Below are 21199 nucleotides of genomic sequence, written 5' to 3'. Positions count from 1 at the left end.
TTTAGTGTGTGATTGTTGAACCCACCTTTGGATAGGGCCTAAAAAAATTGGTTTGTTTTCTAAAATAACTACCCCATGGTAGATCTCAACAATTTTCGCATTTTCTTTCATTTTATAGCTAAATAATCTACAGTTGAACCACCATTAATGACCACCTCGCCACAACGGTCACTTTTTATTACATTAAAAACTTAAGGACTGGTCCCTCTGGAAACAGTTAATTTTGTTTCCCGAGAGTATCAATGTTTCACGAGGGGGAACCAAGGGAAACATTGAGATTCTCGGGAAACAAAATTAACTGTTTCCCGAGGGACCAGTCGTAAGTGATAAGGTTATATAGCTGAAGAATTTGAAGCTGGAACTGTTCATTAAACCTCGCTGTAAACGGCGGTCGTCGGTCGACATTCGCGGGTAACAGTGCTCTGCTATCCTCTGACGTCATAGATTGTGCAATGTTGCTCGCTCAGAGATTTTGCCGAGAAACAGTTTCATTTTTAGATGTCATGTGACCTCGAAGTAGTCAATGAGTGCGCGCGTTGTTGGGAACAAATTTCCAGCAATAAAACAATGACTCTTGTTTAAACCTCTCTACATCTGCCACTTTCTTCTGTCTCTAAGATGGCGGTTGTGGACAGGTTCAACTGTATTTTAACTCAAATGACGCGAATAATCATTGGCATCCTTCAGAGTTCACAAGGATAAGCCTTGTTGACGGCATGTAGGCATTTTTTATCTCAACTACCAAGCCTTTTTAAAAATTCTCTTGCGTTGATGAGCAATGTCATCTGAATGATTGGCTACAGCCTTAAATATTGGACTTAAAAGGAAGTGGGAATGTATCGTCTAAGTTTTAATATCGATAAATATACAACGTGTCATTATTAGACCTAACACTTGCCAACAACTTTCATTGGAGATACGTGAAGCGCAAAAGTTGGGTCTGGCTGTGGTTTTCTTCAAGGGAAGTATAATGAAGTGGCTGGTCACTCTTTTACTGGTTAAAACAGTGTTCAGCGCTGACCAAAATCCTGACGGTAAGCTTTGGGTTCACTTTGATTTGAAACTCTGATGAAGACTCGCCCTAATGGGTTATGTTGTAAACAATGGAGTTGCAATCTACAATTATTGGGATGTCGTTGATATGCACTTTTTATTTCTTCACTTTTAATTGTTGAAAAAAGAAATTGAACGTACCTTTGGCTGTCCGTCTATTTCAACAGTGATAATTCAGTCAAAATTTCACGCTCTTGTTTGTTATCTCATTGATATAGGATATAGGTATCAGGCAAGGGTGGTTATAAAATTTTGCTAAATTCATGTTTGTCCTTTAAATGATTAAATAATAATTTCCTCTGAGTCGATCACTCTGTCTAAAACAATCATATCCCCTGCGTATAACGCTTGGAAACAGCCACCCTGAGTGTCGCTCACCTGAATTCAACAACCTTAATTATATAGAGTAGGTATAGCAAGTTTACACTTAAATTAAAATAAGTCGATATCATCTTAAATACCTCAGGGGAGAACCATTGAGTTGCTTTCAGTTTAGTGAAAATCAGTGTTCTCTAAATTTTGGGATACCTCTTATCAACAGTTCAAATCTTGATCAAATACAAAAAAGTTATCCATACTTGTTTTTTTATTCATTATGTAAAAACTCCTCAACTAGCTCATTGCATGCAGGTATTTGTTTGTTGGTTCATTGTTTAACTGATGGCAGTTTTGTTCAATCAAATTAATCTGCATTCCCTCCAGCACAAATTATCTGACGATTGTTAATCTGATTTAAATGGAAATTTTGGCAATAGCAGTCTTCTTTGGGTTTGAATATTGAAAGAAAACCTGACTGGGCCATATATCGAAAGACCTAAGAATAGTTCATTAATTCCTAATTTTAAAACAATGACGAAAAGCAATACCGGTTTGGAAACCAACAACAGTGACACAAATATAGCGCCAATGTATTGGATTTTGACAATTATTTTTTGGAACGGTTTTTTCAGCTCGGGCAAACAGTGTAATACAATTGTATGATTGAAAATGATAACTTTGAGTGATTAGTAATGAGTAAAATTTTATCAGTGATAAACAAGTCATTTTCCTCAGGGTGACTGGAATGCTTTAGGTTCCACGACGCAAGCAAATACGTATTAAGATATTGTTTATTTTTTTTCAATGCAGAAACAGATATTCAACTTGAATAAAAGGTTAAATTCCTTCAGGAAGGTTTACTATATGCATTATGTCATTAATTGTATCATTTGTTTGAGATTAACTCAATGTTAATCTGAGATTAACTCAATGTTAATCTGACATTAACGCATGCACCCAGAAAAAGGTTAGTACATAATCATGATGGAAGCGAAAAAAGTAACAATCTCACCTCTAAATCTGACACTTCCCTAAGATCGCTGAAGCTAAGATAACTAACCTCTAAAAAAAATACAGCCGAAAGAATGCCGGCAAACCACTACCACTGATTTGCTGTTGTATAAATAAACTACTATTTCCTTGAGGTCCATTTAAAGTGGGCTTATAAGGAGTTTAATTTGGTTTTGGTTTCAAGACAACGCGGATTGTAAGACATATTAGAAATTGTGAGAAGGTAAGGGAAATAGCTTGAAATTTAACGCCTGCAGGGCCACAGACTTTACTAAATTCTGCTGAAGTCCATCTGTGAAATAGCGCCGAAATCCTTGTTCTGGGCCTCCACCTGTGTACCAGGATTCGAGCACTCGCCATGATTAGCCTGTCAAAAAGGCCATTGACGATTTGCCAATCAGCATGAAAGGAAATTCAAGACCCACTTCCGGTAATTCGTTGAGTCCGTTGATGGCCCAGATCAAAAATATCGGCGCTGCTTTGCAGACGTCACTAGCCGAGGTTAAAATACGTCTGCGACGCAGGCTAGGGTTTTTGTTTTGAAACCACAACATGGCAATGTTTTCAACTAGGGAAGATTGAAAGCCTTTTGGAATACCCGCCATGAATTACATCGCAGCTACAAAGCACTCAGTAGTAGTATAATTTATGGAACTTCTTATTTTTGTGGTCCATTTAGAATGGGCATATGGGTTTGGGTTTAAGATGTGTTATGGAGGTGAGACCTTTCCCTTCCCCCCATCTCCCGCCGTTTCCTTCTTCCAATCGTCCGCCGGGCGCTAACTATTGTTTGTTTGTTTTTGTTTTTCTCCATTTTATTGGAATACCCAGTGGGAGACCCTGCGGAGGAGAGAAAAAGAGAGGGAAGGGAGGGGGGGGGAGGAGGGGCGGCTATGACACGAGTAGGTCGGAGATATGGTGAAGTATCTGCTGCCAATTCTACTTTTAATGCTTTCACAGAAAACCGTGGCATTAATGACAGTAGGTTGTTTGAGGGGGACATGATTCTTAATCAACGACAACTTGATAGAACGGAGCATGGAATGGATGTTGACAGTGATCGGAAGAGAGCTTCAATCAAAGTCGGACGACTCTGGCCTAAAGGAGTGGTGGTCTATCAGATTCATTCAAGCCTTCGTATGTTTGTTTATTCCAGCTTCTTTGACCTCATAGTAATTTGTAACACAAAACTGTTAAAAATACGAAATGGTCCGAAAAACACAAAAATGCCACTAAGAAGAAACCATCAAGTAGTTGATTTCTGAAACTGATTTTCTGTTGTAAGTTCTATTTGGCGAACTCGCTCTGCATGTATAAACCGCACCACATGTACAAAAATTACATCATAAGCGGGAGGTTGTGAAATGTGAAAAATACGGCTAATTAAAGTTGACTCGAATCCCCGCTGTACAATGGCTAAACTAACTTTCCATCCCCTGTTGAAGCTGGTAACTAAAGTACAACCCAACCTTTCTTCCTCTTCACCTTGGCCCCTATATGGCCTATTCCAGCCAATCGGCTACCAAGCATTGGGTCATAAAACCCTAGCAAAAACAAATATTGATTTGTACCTTTACACATCCACTCAGTTGTTTGAAATCTTCGTTTAAAATGAGAATTGATAACTGCGATTGTGGGAATCCAACACGGCTGAGAGCAATACTGATATAGCTGTGCGTACCGTGATTGTGTATCTGCAAGAGATAAACGAGATGACTCAGACAGTGTTGCATCCTCTTCCTTAACAACTACCCTCGGGAATTCTGCCTCGTCAACTTTAAAATAAAGAGTTTGCTATGGAAACCCGCTCCACATAAAAATGGGGAGGATGAAATAAAGTATGATTAAGTGACAAATAAAAAAGAATATAACTCAATTTGGAATTCCAGCCCCCTTCCTGATAATTCTGCACAGTTCCTGACTTTCGACCTGAGCACAAAAACAAACAGGGACTTCTCGCTGCTAGAGGAATCTAGGGAATCGATTGATCTTTTTCTCGGATTTTTCACCTTCTGCTGTGATTTCCCATGATTTTAAAATACAGACTATTAATTTGTCTACTGAAATAGATACAAGTGTGGGACTTTAATCTTTAACCTTAAATATAACTTTGGTTTTTGTCGTCATAGAGCAAGCACTAATCACTGATTTATACTATTACCTGCATGGTTCACAGCTAGAAATTCTAGTGCCATGAGCGCCATAAGAGCCGGAATGAATGAATGGACCAACAAAACCTGCATCCGCTTTAAAAGAAGAGGAAATGAAACAGCTTACGTTAACTTTGTAAATGGAAGAGGGTAAGGAGCTGAAGGAGCTTGGGCAGAGTATTTATCAATTAAAGAATCCGAACAATGAATCAGTACCCTTACCAAATCCAACACTGTTTTGAATGTATTTTTAAGCTATTTTTGAAAACTGTGTGCGTTATAAATTGACCAATTTAAAAGCTTGTGGTCAAGAAGCTGAATATTATAGACTGGAGGTCAAGAACAACGCGAAAAGCATGCAAGTTCAGTATACAGCCATGCGCGCGCCATCGTGACCGAACAAGCTTGGTCAATAAAAAAAACTCATCATATAGCTAAACAGAAATGTTTTTCATGCGAGACCATGCAACGCAGGAAACCCCGATCGCTGGATTCGGCCATTTTATAATTAACAGTTCATGAATGAGGCGGAGTATCTTATGAAGAATTATGGAGATCGAGGAGTGGGTGTTATCCGTCGAGGTCGTAGGCCGAGGCAGATAACACCCTCCGAGATCTCCATAATTCTTCATATGAGACGAAAGCCGAATTCAGTAACTGTTTTATTATTCATTCAAAATAATTCGTAGTTTAAAAACATGGCTAAAACATGCTCACCTCTATCGATCCATCGATGTTCAGTTCATCTTCGATAGTGTACGTTTAGGTTTGTCCAGCTCCGCAAATATTCTCCAAATAGCAGATGTCGCCCTTCGAGTTGTCTTCTTGCGGTTCTTGCCATGTTTTTAGCTATTTTTTTCGCCTAGTTCTTACTCTTGAAGCGAGTGAAATGTCCGCCATTTTTTCAAGTTCACAACCAAAACAACTCAACCTCGTCCCCAGGTCTTCTCGGTTAACGTGCCTTAACCTTCGAAAACGCTGCATTTTTGACGTCATTTCCTCGTTAAAGTCAAATTTCTTCCAAATTTGGTCATCAGTAACTGGTTATGGCGAATTAAACGAGTGCTTTTAGCCGATAGGAATCGAGGAAATATTTTGAATGAATAATAATATAATTTTAAACACCGTACTTTCCTTGCTATGGTCTAAAATAGTAATTTGTGTATCTACAGAAACTCTTTTCATCCGTTTAATTTGCTTCCCTGATAGCGGAGCTCCACCCGCGCGCGAAGCGCGCGCGTGGGCGGAGCCCCATAGGTAAGGAAATGTGGTAATCTACCCATCCAAGAAAATTTGGTAATCACGTGACCGTACGCCCGACCGTCCGTCCGCACCACAGGGCAACCAATGTTTACTGTCATACTTTCTAGCTAGTTTGGAAGCCCAAGAGAAAACTAATTGCACATGATTGCACATCAATGTTTTGATCAATTGACAGCTGTCAAAACAGGGTATCCGCTGACCAGTATCACCTGACCGTACCACGGGCTCAAGTGTTCACCCATCGAGGTCCAGTATTTTTTGAAGTTATCCGCTGGCAAATTACCAGTTTCAAATGATCGTAAGCTCAAGTTCATTTTTTCCAATGATTCATATGAAATATGTTGTGTTTATGTCACTATGGCCCCGCACTGTTAAGACTTTGATTTCAAACTGACCTCGGACGGGAAAATTCAGCCATTTTTTAAAAAATACAGACGGGGAAGACCGTTTTTTACCATGGTCACGCGTTGGTCACGCTCTACGTCCAATTTTTATACTCTGATTGGTCAAAAATTGACAGGTGAGTTCATGCGGAAAATTTATGCAGCATCATGAAAGTTGTTTACTTTGACAGCTGAAGTTGACAGAGTTTTGTGCCAACTTGTGATGTATTTAACTGTCTTTTCCACTGGATGTACAAAATGAAATTCAGCTGCTACCAAGAGTCTTCTGTTATTCATGGCTGGTTTCTTTATTGGGTTTTTGGTTGAGAAATGCGTCGCTTGTCAAAATTCGGTGATCCGATTTCGGATTGCATCGTTTTCGTTTTCCACCTTGCTTAATGCGTAAGACGGCTTAAAAGTCTCAAGCAACTGTGGCCTTCCTTAATATCTTTCAGGAACTGAATCTCGAATGGTAAGCCTGAGTAATTATTGTATTTGATGTTTGTTTTTGTTATATCTAATTTCATGAAGTCGAGCACAGTTTATGCAGCAAGTTTATGCACGTTTGTAAGATTTGAGTCAATGATCTGACCTAGTATCAGGTTTGATATAAGCTTACAGAACTTTAAAAAGCCTTCAGATATATTTTCTCACCGCAAATAGAGAGAAAACGTTCCGAAGAATATTTAGCTATAAATTTGGCTGTAGAAAGAAAACTTTGAGCGATTTTCTTCCTTCGAGAAGTGGCATCTTTGAAAAAAGCAAACACCGGGAGGCCGGCTGAAATTAAAGTAAAACATATTAACTTTTCAGTTTAAAGACTCAGGATTTTTAGAGACACTTTAATACTTGTCTTCGTGAATGAAAATTGTTGTCTCTTTAAATGTTTCACCGAATTATCTTTCTTTTATTGATTGTTAGTACTCTCTTACAATTTTAATCGCTCGTCCGTGGCGTTTGTTTTCATCGTTCATGAACATCGCTTGCATGAGTACTTTAAAAAAATGTCACGCGTATCAAACGCTTTATAAGATTACACATCTTTATAACTGAAACCATTAAATAACAAAAATAATAATAATAATAAATTCGTTATTATGTTGAAACGTAACTCTATTAAAGTTCATTCAAACACTTGACCACACTGACAGCTTGCACTAGAAACGAGAACCGGCCGACCGAATGGGTGATTTTGGAAATTTTTTAAAGGGTTTCGCTAAAAGCCCACGATTGATCGTCCTGAACATTGACTGAGTGCAATTTGTCTTGAAAAACTGTGAAATACCGCATTCTGTACGAGATCTGTATGATAAATTGTACGTACTGTTTCACCTCAGATGTGATGTATAAAAAGTATAAAAGGTTGGTTTACACACCCCCAGATTTGTTGGCAAGAATTTGTAAAGTAAACCTGTCGAACGCAAAAACATTCGGCCTGATTTGTTTTCCAAGAATTTGTTTTCGAAGCCTTATCTACAGCTCTGATCAAGAGCCATTATGGCTCTTGAATGTGATCGAAGATGTTTGCTATATTTTTGGTGTACATATAAGGCTATCAACTCGATGTAAGATGTTTCACTCTAAAATAACTTAGCCTTTCCCTCCAAAGTCACTTGAATGTGCCCTTAAGTTAACTGATTTGTGGATTACAAGTTTATTGTTTGATTTAAATTATAAATTGATTAATGGGAGCTTCGCTTTTAGCCCTGGCTAAATCTATATATTATGATTACATAACCCTCACATTTTTCCCTCTGGTGCGAGCTTTCAAATTCACTGAATTATAACAAAAAGCTATGGAATTTTTCATTTCGAAAACAACGAAACGCCCGGGTATTAAAACGTTCCTGTCCTACAGTCTCTACCTCAGTCACTCTTACCCTAATAAGTTGAACTGCATCTAATGCACTTATGTATTACAATTCTCGATTGACTGAGAACATGCAATCATCAATTTATCCTCAACAATGCCCCATTAAAAGAACTCACTAAAAGCAGTGCAATAGAATGTAGCAAATCTCTTAGAGAAATTAACAATCGTCATTATGCTAACACATCTCGACGTTCGCGAGTATTAGCTATTACAGGATGATTGCAATGACTGGATAGTTATATATAAACTAACTCGCAATTCACTTTATTTCCAACATAGCTGTTACTCATATGTAGGAAGAATTGGAAGACGACAAGATATCACACTCGCACGGAGATGTTGGAAAAGGGGAATTGTCGCTCACGAAATTGGTACGAAGACTATCACTACATTGCCAAGGTTCCTTTGGTAGACGACTGATAGGAGATAAAATTGAACTATAAACGCAATTATTTTAAGGTGTTTCGGTGTTCTATATATAATCTGAAACAATGGTCAAACTTCCCCTTCTGCTATGGCCGAGAAAGGTTCTTTGTCTAGAAAAGAAAAAGGTGGAATCGATCCATTTAAAAACAATTTGAATGACCATGCTCTGAATAAAACGCATGTAAAACTCACACACACGAGTTCTTAGTCCTCAAGAAAGAACATTAAACATCAATCTCTTTCCCAAAAAGAATGCCATGTTACAAAAGTTCTGATAAATGGGCCACGGGCAGATCCCTAAAACGGACCAAATGGACACTTATAATAAGCTTTCACTACAGTATTCAGGCCAGTGATGAGAATAAAATTTTGCTACAGGGCACGCGATTGGTTTTTTCCATGAACAGTCCCGTCCTGACAGGGATAATTTTGTCACAATAGAGTGGAATAACATACTTGCAGGTAAGGAGAAATCCTATGCAATATCAGTAAACTTGATGAATCTTCTTTCTCAACTTTTTTTTGTTTATATATGTTTATGTCTCCGCGTGAGGCACAACTTACTGTTCTTTCCATTTTTGAAGTAATCTTTTTTTATAGGTAAAAGGAGAAATTTTCGCAAGTACAGCAGATCGACTATCGATTCCCTTGGAACTAAATATGATTACGGAAGTATAATGCACTATGGGAGCAAAGCTTTCTCCAAGAACGGACGAGTTACGATCAAGGTCAAGCGATCAGGGGTATGTAACTGATGAAGGCTGTCCGCCTCATGCAATGTAGTCCATAAAACAGTCTTGGATTCTGGATTCCACGACGTTGAATCTAGATTCCAGTTATTGGATCACAGATGCTTTATCGGTGGAACTTGGATTAAATCCGTATTCTAATCATAAGCGAGGATTCCGTATTCCTTGAGCATTTATCTGGATTCCAAAGTCCAGGATTCCAGATTCCACAAACAAAAATTTATCCAATTCCGGATTCAACAAGTAAAAAAATTTCTTGGATTCCGGAATCCGAATAATGTTACGTAGGCGGGCGAGCTGTTAGACTGAAATCCCAAGCGCAATTCTTCACGCGTCCTCAGTCCCGCTTAAATTTCTCATAATTACACACAATTATTCGAATGTTTCGACAAACAACCAATCAAAATCAAAATCCCTTTCGGGCAGTGACGTCACCAAACAGGATTTGTGACCTGTTAATTCAGACGTTCATCTGGAAAGTTTGCGACTCAAGGAAACGGCTGAAATTCAGACTGCAACACTATAGTTTGAAATCTCTTTTGTTCTTATTTCTCATACCTATAGCGGTAATTATTCAGTTAAACATTCTTATTTCCCATATCTATGGCGGTAATTATTGAACATTATGCGTATGCCCAACAGCACGCAACATCAAACGATTAAAGCTACATTCTGTCACCAAATTAATTCGTCTGCTTCTTGATTGCACTTTCTTGAATATCACTGTCATACTTATGAATAATTTCTGCAGAAAAGTCCATGATATCAGTTTCTTCTAAAATCAGCTCCTACTTCAAATAATGGCCCTGAAATCAATAAAATAAAATTTTTTATTAGGCCGTGATTGGTCAGCGACGGCGTTTAAGCACTACTGATGCGCGACAAGCAAATCTACTGTACAAGACACAATGTACAAGACGGTATGTATAATCACTGTCCTAACAACCTTTTCCAAAATTGAAAACATCAGAATGTTTTAAAATTATTTAGGTCATGTTTATTAACTCACATTTCAATTTCTCTCGAGCCCACACATGATACGGGTTGCTGACACCACGCTGTCAGCAACCCGGGTCATGTATGGGCTCGTATATGAGAATAGTAGTGCAATTACGGTTTATTCTTAGCTTCGAAAAGCGTCGATTAGCTCTTATTTTTTTAGACTTCCCTTCAGTTGTCGGACAACTGTACTTTCAGATGTAATGAGCACTGTTTTCTTCATGTAATTTCACATCTTGCAGTATGGATATTAGTTCTTATTCTAGTGAAAATTGTAAAAAAATGACATTGAATTTATATTTGTTTTCAGCACCAACGACACCTCAATCAGGTAAGCTTTTAGCTTTCCTCTGTGTTTTTGCTTTCACTGATAAAATTTGCAGCGACAGTGTTTGGAATTAAGGGTAAGGAAAAAACTTAATAAACAGAATAGATGTTCAAAGGAATCTTTAAAGTAATAGGTAAGTAACCCAAGGGATTATGCTTTATCAGACGGCCCCAACCCCCTCCCCACCACATGAGGTAATCTGCCCATTCCGAAATACGAAATCCAGTTGCTTGTGGAATCCGGAATCCTGGGCTTTGGAATACGGAATACAGCTCAAGGAATCTGGAATCCTACAAAGGATTGGAATCCAGAATCCAAGCTCCACTGAAAAAGTGTGCAATCAAGTACCTGGAATCTGGAATCTACGGCGTGGAATCCAGAATCCAGGACTGTCTTGGATTCCCTTACATCAATCATAGTGCGAATCAGATGTCAAACTTACAGAAAAGAGGTAACGAAATAGTTCTTTCTGAAGTAATTTTTCAAACAGAATGATTTTAAGGGAGATTAAACTTTTATATATTATCATAATCATCATGATTATTATTGATTATTATATTTGTAAACGCGGAGTGTTTTGTCAGATATCTATAAATGTTTTAATTGTAATGTTTATGATCCCCTTCTCCTTCATCTTTTAAGGTTTCAAAAGTTTATTACCATGTTTTCTTTTCTTTCTTTTTTTCCTAGCACGTAGTAACTACAGGATTCTCAATGAGACTGACCGTAAGAACGATTACCATACTCTAAAGAACACTGTCCGCAAATACGATGGCCGCTTGCGAAAGGGCTGGTACAGGTTTATTGGTGCGGCAGGTACAAAAATGCCTTCCCAAGTCGTCCCAATATCACGCTGTAAGACGGATGCAACTGGGTGGCTCAGCGGCAGTCATCCTACAGTGAATCAAGGTGCTGTCCGACCCAGAGTGTGTTTTCATTGGGCTGGACTAGATAGAAGGCGCCGACAATATGACAGGTCGTGCATGTGGTCTCGTTATATTCGTGTCCTAAACTGTACCACCCTTTTCGTGTACGAACTGATTCCGATAAAAAGATGCCACTTGCGTCATAAAATGTGGTGCAAGCTGAAACTAATATATATATTTTTGATACAAAAGTACATACGATTCGGTTTACCTTGCGTGTAACTGATCATAAGGATGAACACTGGATGTACTATACAGATTATTTGCAAAATTTGGTACTATACCCCACGTTTCACTACTATTTCAAATACGGCAGCCTGTAATTAACTGTGGACTCAAAGCCAACACAGTGTGAATTTTTCTTACGAGAGCCTCATTTAAAACCGCGCCACGCTGTCTCTTGTATGTTTAACCTAGTGGCCTAATGATCAGCTGAATGATGGTTTAAAAGAAACCGAAGTATTGCCAACATTTATAATCTGATCGTCTTGATTATTTGTCTATAAACTTAGTTTATATATATTCTGATTATCCTTCGTACTTTGATTCACTGTATCATAATGCTGTAGTTCACAACAATGAACTTTATAGCTTTTGTTAGCCTGTGTTTTAAAATGTCTCACAGTAATACTTTCAACACTGATATTGCAAATCCGCAAACAAAGACCCGAGGGTACTCCCTACGACGGTCTCTACGGGCAGTCTCCGCCCAGAAGGGTACGTTTTTCAGGCTTCAGGTATATAAAAGGGTAAGTGGGGTTTCACAAGTAAAAGTGTGAAAGGGTAAGGGTAACCTGTAATTTTGTGTAAAATGACGTGAGAAGGCTAACAGACGCGTTTCATAGCTTCTTGCTGTAGTGATTTATTCATGTTAAAAAGACAAAGCATTCACGACAATGAAATTTCATTTATTACCATACGTCTAGGGCTTTTGAACAAAGATTTCGGAGAGGTTTCTGAGTGCGAAGCTGCGCTGCGCCATTCTCAGGTGAAAGTGGATGGTCGATCATATGGGATAGGTTAGTGTGCCACTCTTCATCAGGCAGTGTACACGGGTGCTCAAAAACAGTATACAAAGGCGGAGTATTGAATTATGGCATGATAAGTTACAGTTGAACCTCCATTAAGCGACCAACCGCTCAGGGTACCCGAAAGTGGCCGGTTAATGCAGGTTGGCTCAATAGAGGTTCGTCATAAATTAGCATAACATAGCACAGCCTGTAGCAGAAACATCTAGAAGGATCCGCGAAGGGAGCAGCATTACAGGTCCATATTAGTATTTTCCTTCTTCATATTCTTTGAAATAAAGCCAGACTAAGCATCAAGCGCTTGACAGCCGCTTAATAAAGACGGACAACAATCGGAGAACTCTCGGTGCCGCGGCCTACTGAATTAAACAACTCTTTTTTTTTTTTTTTAATTTAGAATATAAAAAAGCTGTAAAACTACATATTGAGATATGCGAAATAAATTGTATTGTTAATGTGTTGTATTACTTGTGTTCTTAATCTGCCGGCTTTTCGCAGTCAGGAAACTTTTCCCCGACTGAGTGTTCTGGCCAATGAACAATGCGAGTACACACAATATTTATATAAGGGTAGCGTGGTGGCAAAATTATGAAACAAGTCAATCATGGAAATTACTATTTCACTGCGGCCTGAATTAAAATGAGAAAACGTATCTAAGAATCAATGTTTCTTGTTATAATCGATGTCACATTGCAAAATCAAAAACAAGTACTGCAGCATACACTGTAAGGCCTTTGAAATCTTCTTCACTAGTTTTGATTCTTAATACACAAGTATAATGAGTTTGTGATCATTTTAATATCTTTGTCATACAAGTTACAGAAAGTGCCAAATTTGATATTTGTGATATTCGGGGTGGGTTTGATACAGGTCAACTATTTGCAAGCAACAATCTAGAACACAAACGAAGCGACCATATTTGGACCTTGTCGACGATGAGATCATTTCTCTTCCGTATCATAAACTCATTTACCGCGCAACCGGCAACTACGTCAGTCACTGACTAAGGAAAAGGTTTACCGGAATACCGGTCCATTAGGAGAGCGGTTTCCTTTACTTTGCAGTTGCACTATAAAAAGCCTACTACGCATATCCTGCCCCCTCCTTCTCTAGCTTTAAAGCATATACTGACACTATTAATATCCAAAGCAAAAATCGATCAATATGCAGACTTCTAGCTCAGTATATATAACTTATGGATTATAGCTTTGTTAAGCACACAAAACATACAGGTTGTACTGTAGAACTGTTCAGGTGAACGAGTCTCAGCTTACGGTGCGCAAAACCCAGTATGTATTGGTTGGTCGTTCTTCTGTTGGTTAGAACTGTGCATAGCAATTCACACAACCCTGATGGTAAGTGTTCCTCTTTCGGGATTCACTACTCATTAATTACTCAAGAGACCCTAATGGCCGAACTCTAAAACACTTCTTTTGTAATTCCATAAGGCACTAAATATTACTAACAATTCTCTTGCAACGATGAAACGAGGTGAAAAAGAAAGTAGTACCACAGTTGGGATTAAATCACATTTAGTTTCCTTGTTGTTGTTTGATGGCAGACCGAACCTAAAAACACTCGACACAGTTCGCCAATTTGCAACGCTTCATCCGAGGAGAATGGATTGGAACTGGCCAATATCCTTTCTGAATGACTCATAATTCAAAGGAAAGGGGCGGGGGGCGGGGGAGGAGTGGAAAGGACCCTGGGGAGTTAAAAAACAAAACATTTCCTGGGGAAGCATGCTTCGTACTCCCCACCCACCTTCCCCCTAGAAGCGTGCGCCTTGGGCGATCATTTAGGAAATCGGTCAGTATATATCCTACATCCGCACTGAGACGCCTTAACCAAGGCCCATGGGTCATGGTGCAGTGTCAAGAAAATTTGCGGATTTGAATTTTTTCTCGCTTGTCTCACCAAATCGCTGCTCCTCTGCTCTGAAGGAGTCATTTTACAACTTACAATATTCTGAATGCAAGGAAAACCTTAAGTTTTAGTTTGGTAAAAAAAAAAAGAAGCAACAGATAGCAGAGAAAAGTTGTATTTATTCTAAAATGTTCTTCTTTTTTCTTAAACCCGCATCGAATATCGTTAGAACTATAACGGCGGTTTTTCACGCAGATTAAATTATGTGCCGTATTTTAGTACTAACTTTCACATAACAATAAGGTTATATTTAGTCAACTGCTTGAACAACTTTTTTTCTGCGTTACCATTGACTCCGGCCTTATTATTAAAGTGTTCACACCAAAATTGACATTTTTGACATTCTGAGTGATTCCGATTCATTGTAGTTCTCTCCTCAAGAGGTTTTACCAAACAAGGGGTAAAGAAGTTTTTAAAATAGTCTTTGTAGAAATCTCATAGATCAGAGCAACAGGGGTATTTGAAATGAGTGAGACAGCTTTGTTGTTGTTACTGAACTCATGTTCATTTAGCACCTTCTCTGGTTAATATAGTCTTCAGTGTTAAGCCGATTCTACTATTAATTGTTTACGTTGATAAATTGAAAGCAGTTGTCTAGGTTTAAAGCGCCACTAAATAGTAGAATTTGTTTGTTTATGAATATATTTTAAAACTAGTCTATTTTAATGAGGTATTATAGCCCCATAAATTTGCTCAACTAAATACAGCTCCTCATCTCAGGACTCGTGCATCTGAAAGTTTTTCAGCTCTAAATATCAGCCATAGTGATTAATCATTATAAGGACAAATCTGCCAAGTAACTTTGGATATAATTTTAAGAATGAAAGTTTATTTGAAAAGCATGGAAGACATAAGAAGAATTCATATCTAATTATACGTCGTGACAAAAATTTTACATGCAGCTACAGCTAAAATTTATTTATAAGATTGAGATACTGGCTGGGTGCACGAAATTATCACGCAAAAAAGGATGTTATCAAAATATGAGCTAATATTCTGTATCAATCTTAACCTCCAAAAAAGAATGTATCGGTTACTAGCCAGCTTCCAAGGGATAAAAAATGGACCGTGAAAAGGAGTTTTAGATACACACCTAAGGGTTGTCATTGTAAATTTTGAAATTAACCCAATTTATGTTGAACACACCAAAACCGTTTTATGTTGTTGATTTGCAAACAGTGCCACCAGCCTGTATATAATGAAGCATTTAATATATTGATAGCCAGATTACGAGCATCAGACTAGGGGAGGAGACGATCGACTGTGTATTCCCGTATAGCTGTATCTTTTTTAAAATGCTTCAAGATAAAATAAACTGTACCTTAAGAGTAAAGTGCTGTTTCATCGTTTAACATGTCAAGACGTTTGGCCCGCTTTCCGAGGGAAAAGTTCTATATATTCTCTCCATTTCAAGTCACCGACCCTTAAGCAAATATTTTGGTTTTAATACCTACCTTTAGTCAGTCCACTTCGAGGGTTTGCGTACTAGGAAAGGGACGACCCCCAATTTTTTCTTTGAAACCCATTTCTATGTCCAAAACGCTTCGCGCGCATGCGTTTTTGTTTTGAAACGCTTCTAGACTTTTCGCAGAACAACGCCTCTCGACGTAGTTCCAGTCGTTGACGGTAAGGGCATTAACCACAGTCAAACGAGATAAAACATAAAACCCGTAAGAAAAGTGTTCAAAATTTAGGATCGTCCCTGCAGCACGCCGTTTATTCAATAAACTTTTTGAATCTCTACTAAAACAAAGTTGAGTCTAAGTGCTGGAAAACTAAGGGCCTGTTTACATGGAGAGGCCCCAGGTAGGTGAGGTAACCCGCTTAGGTGGGGTAGCCCGCCTGTCCATATAATCTCGCATTTTAATTTGATCACGTTTACATCATAGGTAGGGTGACCCGCCACGTGTTACCTTACCTATCTGGGGTCCCCCACCTCCATGTTAAACAGGCCCTAAAACTAGTATTAATGCCGGAGTCATTAATTTGCCAACAAAATTTTTCTCGGGCGCGTAGCGTTTTAAATAAAAATAAAGAAGCTCATTGTTTTTGAGAACAAGGCAAAGATCCGCGTTAAATACTAATTCTGTTATACATCTTTGTCCATGTTTTCACTTATGGTGAATGAAACCCCAAGAAAGAAACAAACAAACAAAGAACACTCCAGACGTTTGATCACGGTGGAGTATGAGCGTCACCTAGGTTTTCGTTTCTTGTGCAATTACGTTTTACCTCATGGTAATCCTGTCTTGCTTCAAGCTTAACGACAAGGATGAGTTAAAATTCAAAAGACAGAAAGGGAAAACTCAGTTTCAAACGTTATCAAAAATAATTGAAATTTTGGATTCATTCAAGTACCGCCCAGATGTTTGGTGTTGACTTTTAATAACCCATACTTGTTCATACTTGTTATTGTTTTTTTTTTTCAGAAAATCAAGGCATAAATGATCGTAACCTTTTTGAGGGAGACATGATTCTTACACCAGAACAGCGTTACAGAGCAGAGCATGGGAAGCCTGTGTTTGGCTCAAACCGGCGCAAAAGAGGTGCAAGCACTTTCGCCCTGTGGCCACTTGGGGTACTTGTGTATGAAATCGATCAATCTCTTGGTGAGTTCTCGGTGAAACTAAGGCAAATCTTAGCTATTATTTTAAGATGAAGGTTAATCAATCTTGGCCTTTGCGCTACTTCATATAAGTCATTGCACTAAGTCACTTTAAAAGTCTCCGTTATACAGTAACAAACCCGCCACGTTATTACAGCCAACCCGTTATGACAAACTTTTCTGCACGAACATAATTACAGTCATTTTCTTACAACTGAAATAATTTTTTAGACCTCCTCAAAGTGACCAGTCAGATTACTTAAATCGTGAGACCGGTTTGCAAGTAAGCGAAGCAATCAATCTGATAAGCAGATACTGTTTGTTTTCGAAAGACGCTAAAGTTGCATGCTAAATGAGCGTTCAAAATGAATGATCGATATATCGTTAACCGTAAGATTGACTGTCAGAAATAGATTATGCTTGTCAGTATAAAGCCCTAGTGAGTATACCTGTAATATAACGAACATTTTGCAACGTTACATCCGTTAGAAAACACGCCTTTAATACCATCAGGAATCAGAAGCAACCACACCGTGACGACGACGTCGGAATTAAAGCGCGATATATTTGATGAGCAAAATAGCACCTCGGCTCGCGCATTGCACATTAGTTTGTGATCACTCCACAGCTATGACGTGGTGGAACTTTACAAAGTGACGTTTTTATAGAGGACGTTAAAATCGATGTTCTTCTATTTCTAAAATTTGATGTGGCCAAATTATCAACTCTTCATGAAAATTCGCCAGCATTTGACCAGTTAGAGCCTGTTGAAATAATCTCGATAAAATTAACGTTTCGATGCTTTCGCTTTCGCGGTTGCTTGGACTCCCTGGAATTCCCTAGCCCAGGGGGGTTAGTCTATGGAGGCTCTGGGTGGGCCTAAATGACAACTGATCCACTATTTAACCACTGAACTGATTTTCAGCTGGAAATCCCACTGCAATGGACGCTATAAACGCAGGAATGGATGAATGGACCTCAAAAACTTGCATACGCTTTAAAAAGAGGACGAACGAGCCATCCTACGTCGTATTCCAGGATGGTAGCGGGTAAGAACTCTTGAAAATGATCACTTGCATTCAAAAAACATTTAATTCAGTAGCAGATCCAGGGGAGGGACCCGGCGGCCCCGCGCCCTTATTTTGAGTCCAAACCGATATGCGATATTTCGGCCTTCCTTGGCTAAAATTGACTCTAAAATCTATGATTTTAAAGCTTGTTATTTAACCGCCATGACCGCCATTACTGTCTTGCAATACTTTTAACCAGCGGTCTTTATTTGACCACAAGGGTATATTTCACAACTCAATGTGCCCCGCCTTTTGGCCTTCAATATTATGTGCCTGGTACCAGCGGTTAAATTTCTCCTGCCCGCCTATTAACAGGGAAAAGAAGCATCTGCTAGCAGGGAAATTTCATGGCAGACTAAATATTAATTACTCAAACTGAAATTCTAACATTCTCCAAAAAGCTAGACAAACAGGGCGCAGGATGGCAAGATGTTGTATCAACCGTACATATACAACACAACACAGGAATTCTTTTGTTCACTGACACTAGGCCGACTAAATCCCTAGCGAAGTACTTTCCCGGTTAACATCTATGTAATAGGAAACCGTTATAGATTAAGGTTGTCATGATGTGGAAGATATTGATCAGAGTCTAATATGAAACAATCACAGCACTCTGTCTAAACGATAAAACCAAGGGTTTCCAACAGGTTTTTCAGGATCGGGATTTGCTTTTGATTAGGACTTTCTTCACAGAGAATGCTTTAACTACACGCAGTATACTATGAAAAGGGAACCGGATTCCGGAATCGGAGAAATTTTTGCATGAGGAATCGAGAATCCTGGACTTTGGAATCCGGAATACAGCATAAGGAATCCGGAATCTAAATTCCACTGAAAAAGATCTGGAATCCAGTGCCTTGAATCCGGAATCCACGGCGTGGAATCCAGAATCCAAGACTGTTTTGGATTCCCTTACGTGGGGCAATTTTTCCCTCTTTCTAGGTGCTCTTCGAATATTGGAAGGACTAGGCGTCAACCGCAACAAATCAATCTTGCGAGGGGATGCCGTACCAGAGGGATTGTTGCTCACGAAATAGGTAAATCGAGATATATTCATATCATTTAATGAGTTACATTAATTTAAAAGGACGTTTCCACCAAAGCAATTTCTTTTATCGTTTGTTGCTTCTAAGGGACCTACATTAGAAGAGAGATGAGAGTCAGTTGATTTGGTTAGGGCAAGAATTTTTTTCTTAGTGATCATCAGATTTACCCCAAATTTCTTTATGTTCTTAAAAGTCTATTATAGAAACCCCATTCTCCCTTTAACTCTATGCAAGAAATTTGTTTCGTCTGATCTGTCAAGGAGTTCTCTAAAGAATTTGCTCGAAAACGATTAAAGTTCAAGTTGTGTTTAATGTAAAGACTTGTGGAGTTTTCGTTCGTTCTCTAAGTTGAATCATAGCAGTACCCCTATCCAGCCGGAGCTGTTCTGATATGTCCGCTGATATGGTACCATACGATGAGTTTTTATCTTTTCACTTTGTAGGACATGCCCTCGGTTTCTTCCACGAACAGTCTCGTGCTGATAGAGACTCTTTTGTTAGGATATTGACACAAAACATAAGACCAGGTAAGAATGTAAATGTCATACCGTCATTTTTTATCGTTTTGTAATGGTATAAACTCTAAATATGGCAATGCCGATTATTCCTAGCAACCCCATGGACCAGGCAACCCTAAATTTCTTGGCACCCAGACCAACTAAATCATTTACACAGTAAAAATTAAAGGTGCCGTGCCCAAAACGTTTTTCGTTTCGTACACAGGTATGATTGGGCACTACGAACTATCACATACCCCCGGGGATACTCTCTAAAATGGCCGTAAAGGGAAGCTCTGCCTTTTTCAGGCTTCAGTTATATGAAAGGGTAGGGATTTCTCTCGTTGAACTATATGAAAGAGCTATCTAGCAGATGCATTTTATAGCTGATAAAAAGTGTAGAAAACACTCTGGTTTTGTGAGTTACAGTCAACTCTCTCTTAACGGACAGCTCTATAAGACGGACACCGCTGTAAACGGACACCTATAGTTGGTCCCTGCCTTTCTTTTACTCCCTTTATCTGACTCTCTATAAGACGGACACCTCACTAAGACGGACACTAAGTGCCGGTCCCAAAGGTGTACGTCTTGAAGAGAGTTGACTGCATTCATATTAAAAAGCCGACAGTGAATTTACAGCAGTTAAAGGGGTGCAAAGTTTTTATTATAACTAGGTATGTGAAAGGGGTACCATTTGCCAATGAAAGTTATGATAAAGAGGAATCGAAAAATGGTTAAAATTGTCAAAAATGGTATCTTGATGGTATATAAAAGGATGAGGGGTTGGACCTCAGCGTGGAGACTCCCCGCATAAAAATTTGTTGACCAACCCCCCCCCCCCCGGTCAAACGCTTTGCGTTGTACTCTTGTACTCCACGGAAGTTACATACAGTGGAACCTCGATAAAACGAACCTCAACGTAACGAAGGCCTCGGTATAACGAACGATTTTCTTTACCCCCCAACTGAATAGTAAAATGCATGAAAAAGAATCTCGATATAACGAAACCTCGTTATAGCAAAAACACTTTGGCATTCCCTTGACTCTTCGTTATATCGAGGTTCCACTGCACTTGTTTTTTTTTTGTCACATTTTTACAGGTTTCGAAAACAATTTTCTCAAGTACGACAATGGTTTTATTAATTCCCTTGCGAGTCCCTACGATTATGGAAGCGTGATGCACTACGGAGACAAATTTTTTACTAAAAATGGTCAGCCCACGATTGAAGTTCTAACGCCTGGGGTATGTTGCTACTAGGGCTACCAGTTTAGTGCTCAAGAACAGGTGTATTAATAATTTTATTTTTCTGCAAAAGACCCTTAGTTTAAAATACCTGCCGTCTTTGCACGCGCTGGCTGATGTGATAATAGCAAGTCAGGTGGTTTTCATCAGGGGAGCAAACAAATGAAAAAGATTGCCTTTGCAAAAAATCGCGGTCGAGTCTGCTTATTCTAGACAACAGAAAATAAAGAAGTTTTCATCTAAAAGACGATAATGGCAAATATTATTATTGATGGAAGTGGTCATTGTTACTTTTTGGGATA

The 21199-nt window shown here is 38.8% G+C and overlaps 2 protein-coding genes across 7 annotated transcripts in view; both read left to right on the top strand.

Annotated features, from left to right (window-relative positions):
• The first annotated feature begins 875 nt into the window (after window positions 1-875).
• The window catches only part of LOC140947312 (zinc metalloproteinase nas-15-like), a 29059-nt gene continuing 8735 nt past the window's right edge, over window positions 876-21199 (top strand). Inside the window, exons 1-9 of one of the 4 annotated variants that reach the window (XM_073396377.1) lie at window positions 876-1034; window positions 3343-3519; window positions 4559-4682; window positions 8331-8422; window positions 8856-8939; window positions 9078-9220; window positions 10064-10146; window positions 10536-10556; window positions 11244-12885. In XM_073396377.1, coding sequence (XP_073252478.1) covers window positions 971-1034; window positions 3343-3519; window positions 4559-4682; window positions 8331-8422; window positions 8856-8939; window positions 9078-9220; window positions 10064-10146; window positions 10536-10556; window positions 11244-11250 — 795 coding nt within the window. In that variant the 5' untranslated portion in view covers window positions 876-970 and the 3' untranslated portion in view covers window positions 11251-12885. Of the gene's footprint in view, window positions 1035-3274; window positions 3520-4558; window positions 4683-8330; window positions 8423-8855; window positions 8940-9077; window positions 9221-10063; window positions 10147-10535; window positions 10557-11243; window positions 12886-21199 lie in introns of those variants that run through there. The other 3 variants (XM_073396378.1, XM_073396374.1, XM_073396376.1) reach the window with 3 other exon arrangements.
• LOC140947306 (blastula protease 10-like) overlaps window positions 13747-21199 on the top strand; it is a 31000-nt gene continuing 23547 nt past the window's right edge. For all 3 annotated transcript variants that reach the window (XM_073396367.1, XM_073396368.1, XM_073396369.1), the window contains exons 1-6: window positions 13747-13862; window positions 16863-17042; window positions 17964-18087; window positions 19054-19148; window positions 19601-19684; window positions 20755-20897. In XM_073396367.1, coding sequence (XP_073252468.1) covers window positions 13799-13862; window positions 16863-17042; window positions 17964-18087; window positions 19054-19148; window positions 19601-19684; window positions 20755-20897 — 690 coding nt within the window. In that variant the 5' untranslated portion in view covers window positions 13747-13798. The remainder of the gene's footprint in view (window positions 13863-16862; window positions 17043-17963; window positions 18088-19053; window positions 19149-19600; window positions 19685-20754; window positions 20898-21199) is intronic.

This window comes from Porites lutea, chromosome 9, assembly GCF_958299795.1.
Source record: "Porites lutea chromosome 9, jaPorLute2.1, whole genome shotgun sequence".
In the NCBI taxonomy this organism is placed as follows: Eukaryota; Metazoa; Cnidaria; class Anthozoa; order Scleractinia; family Poritidae; genus Porites; species Porites lutea.
The sequence above is the reverse complement of the archived record's forward strand: the minus strand, read 5'-3'. Positions and strand labels throughout refer to the sequence as shown.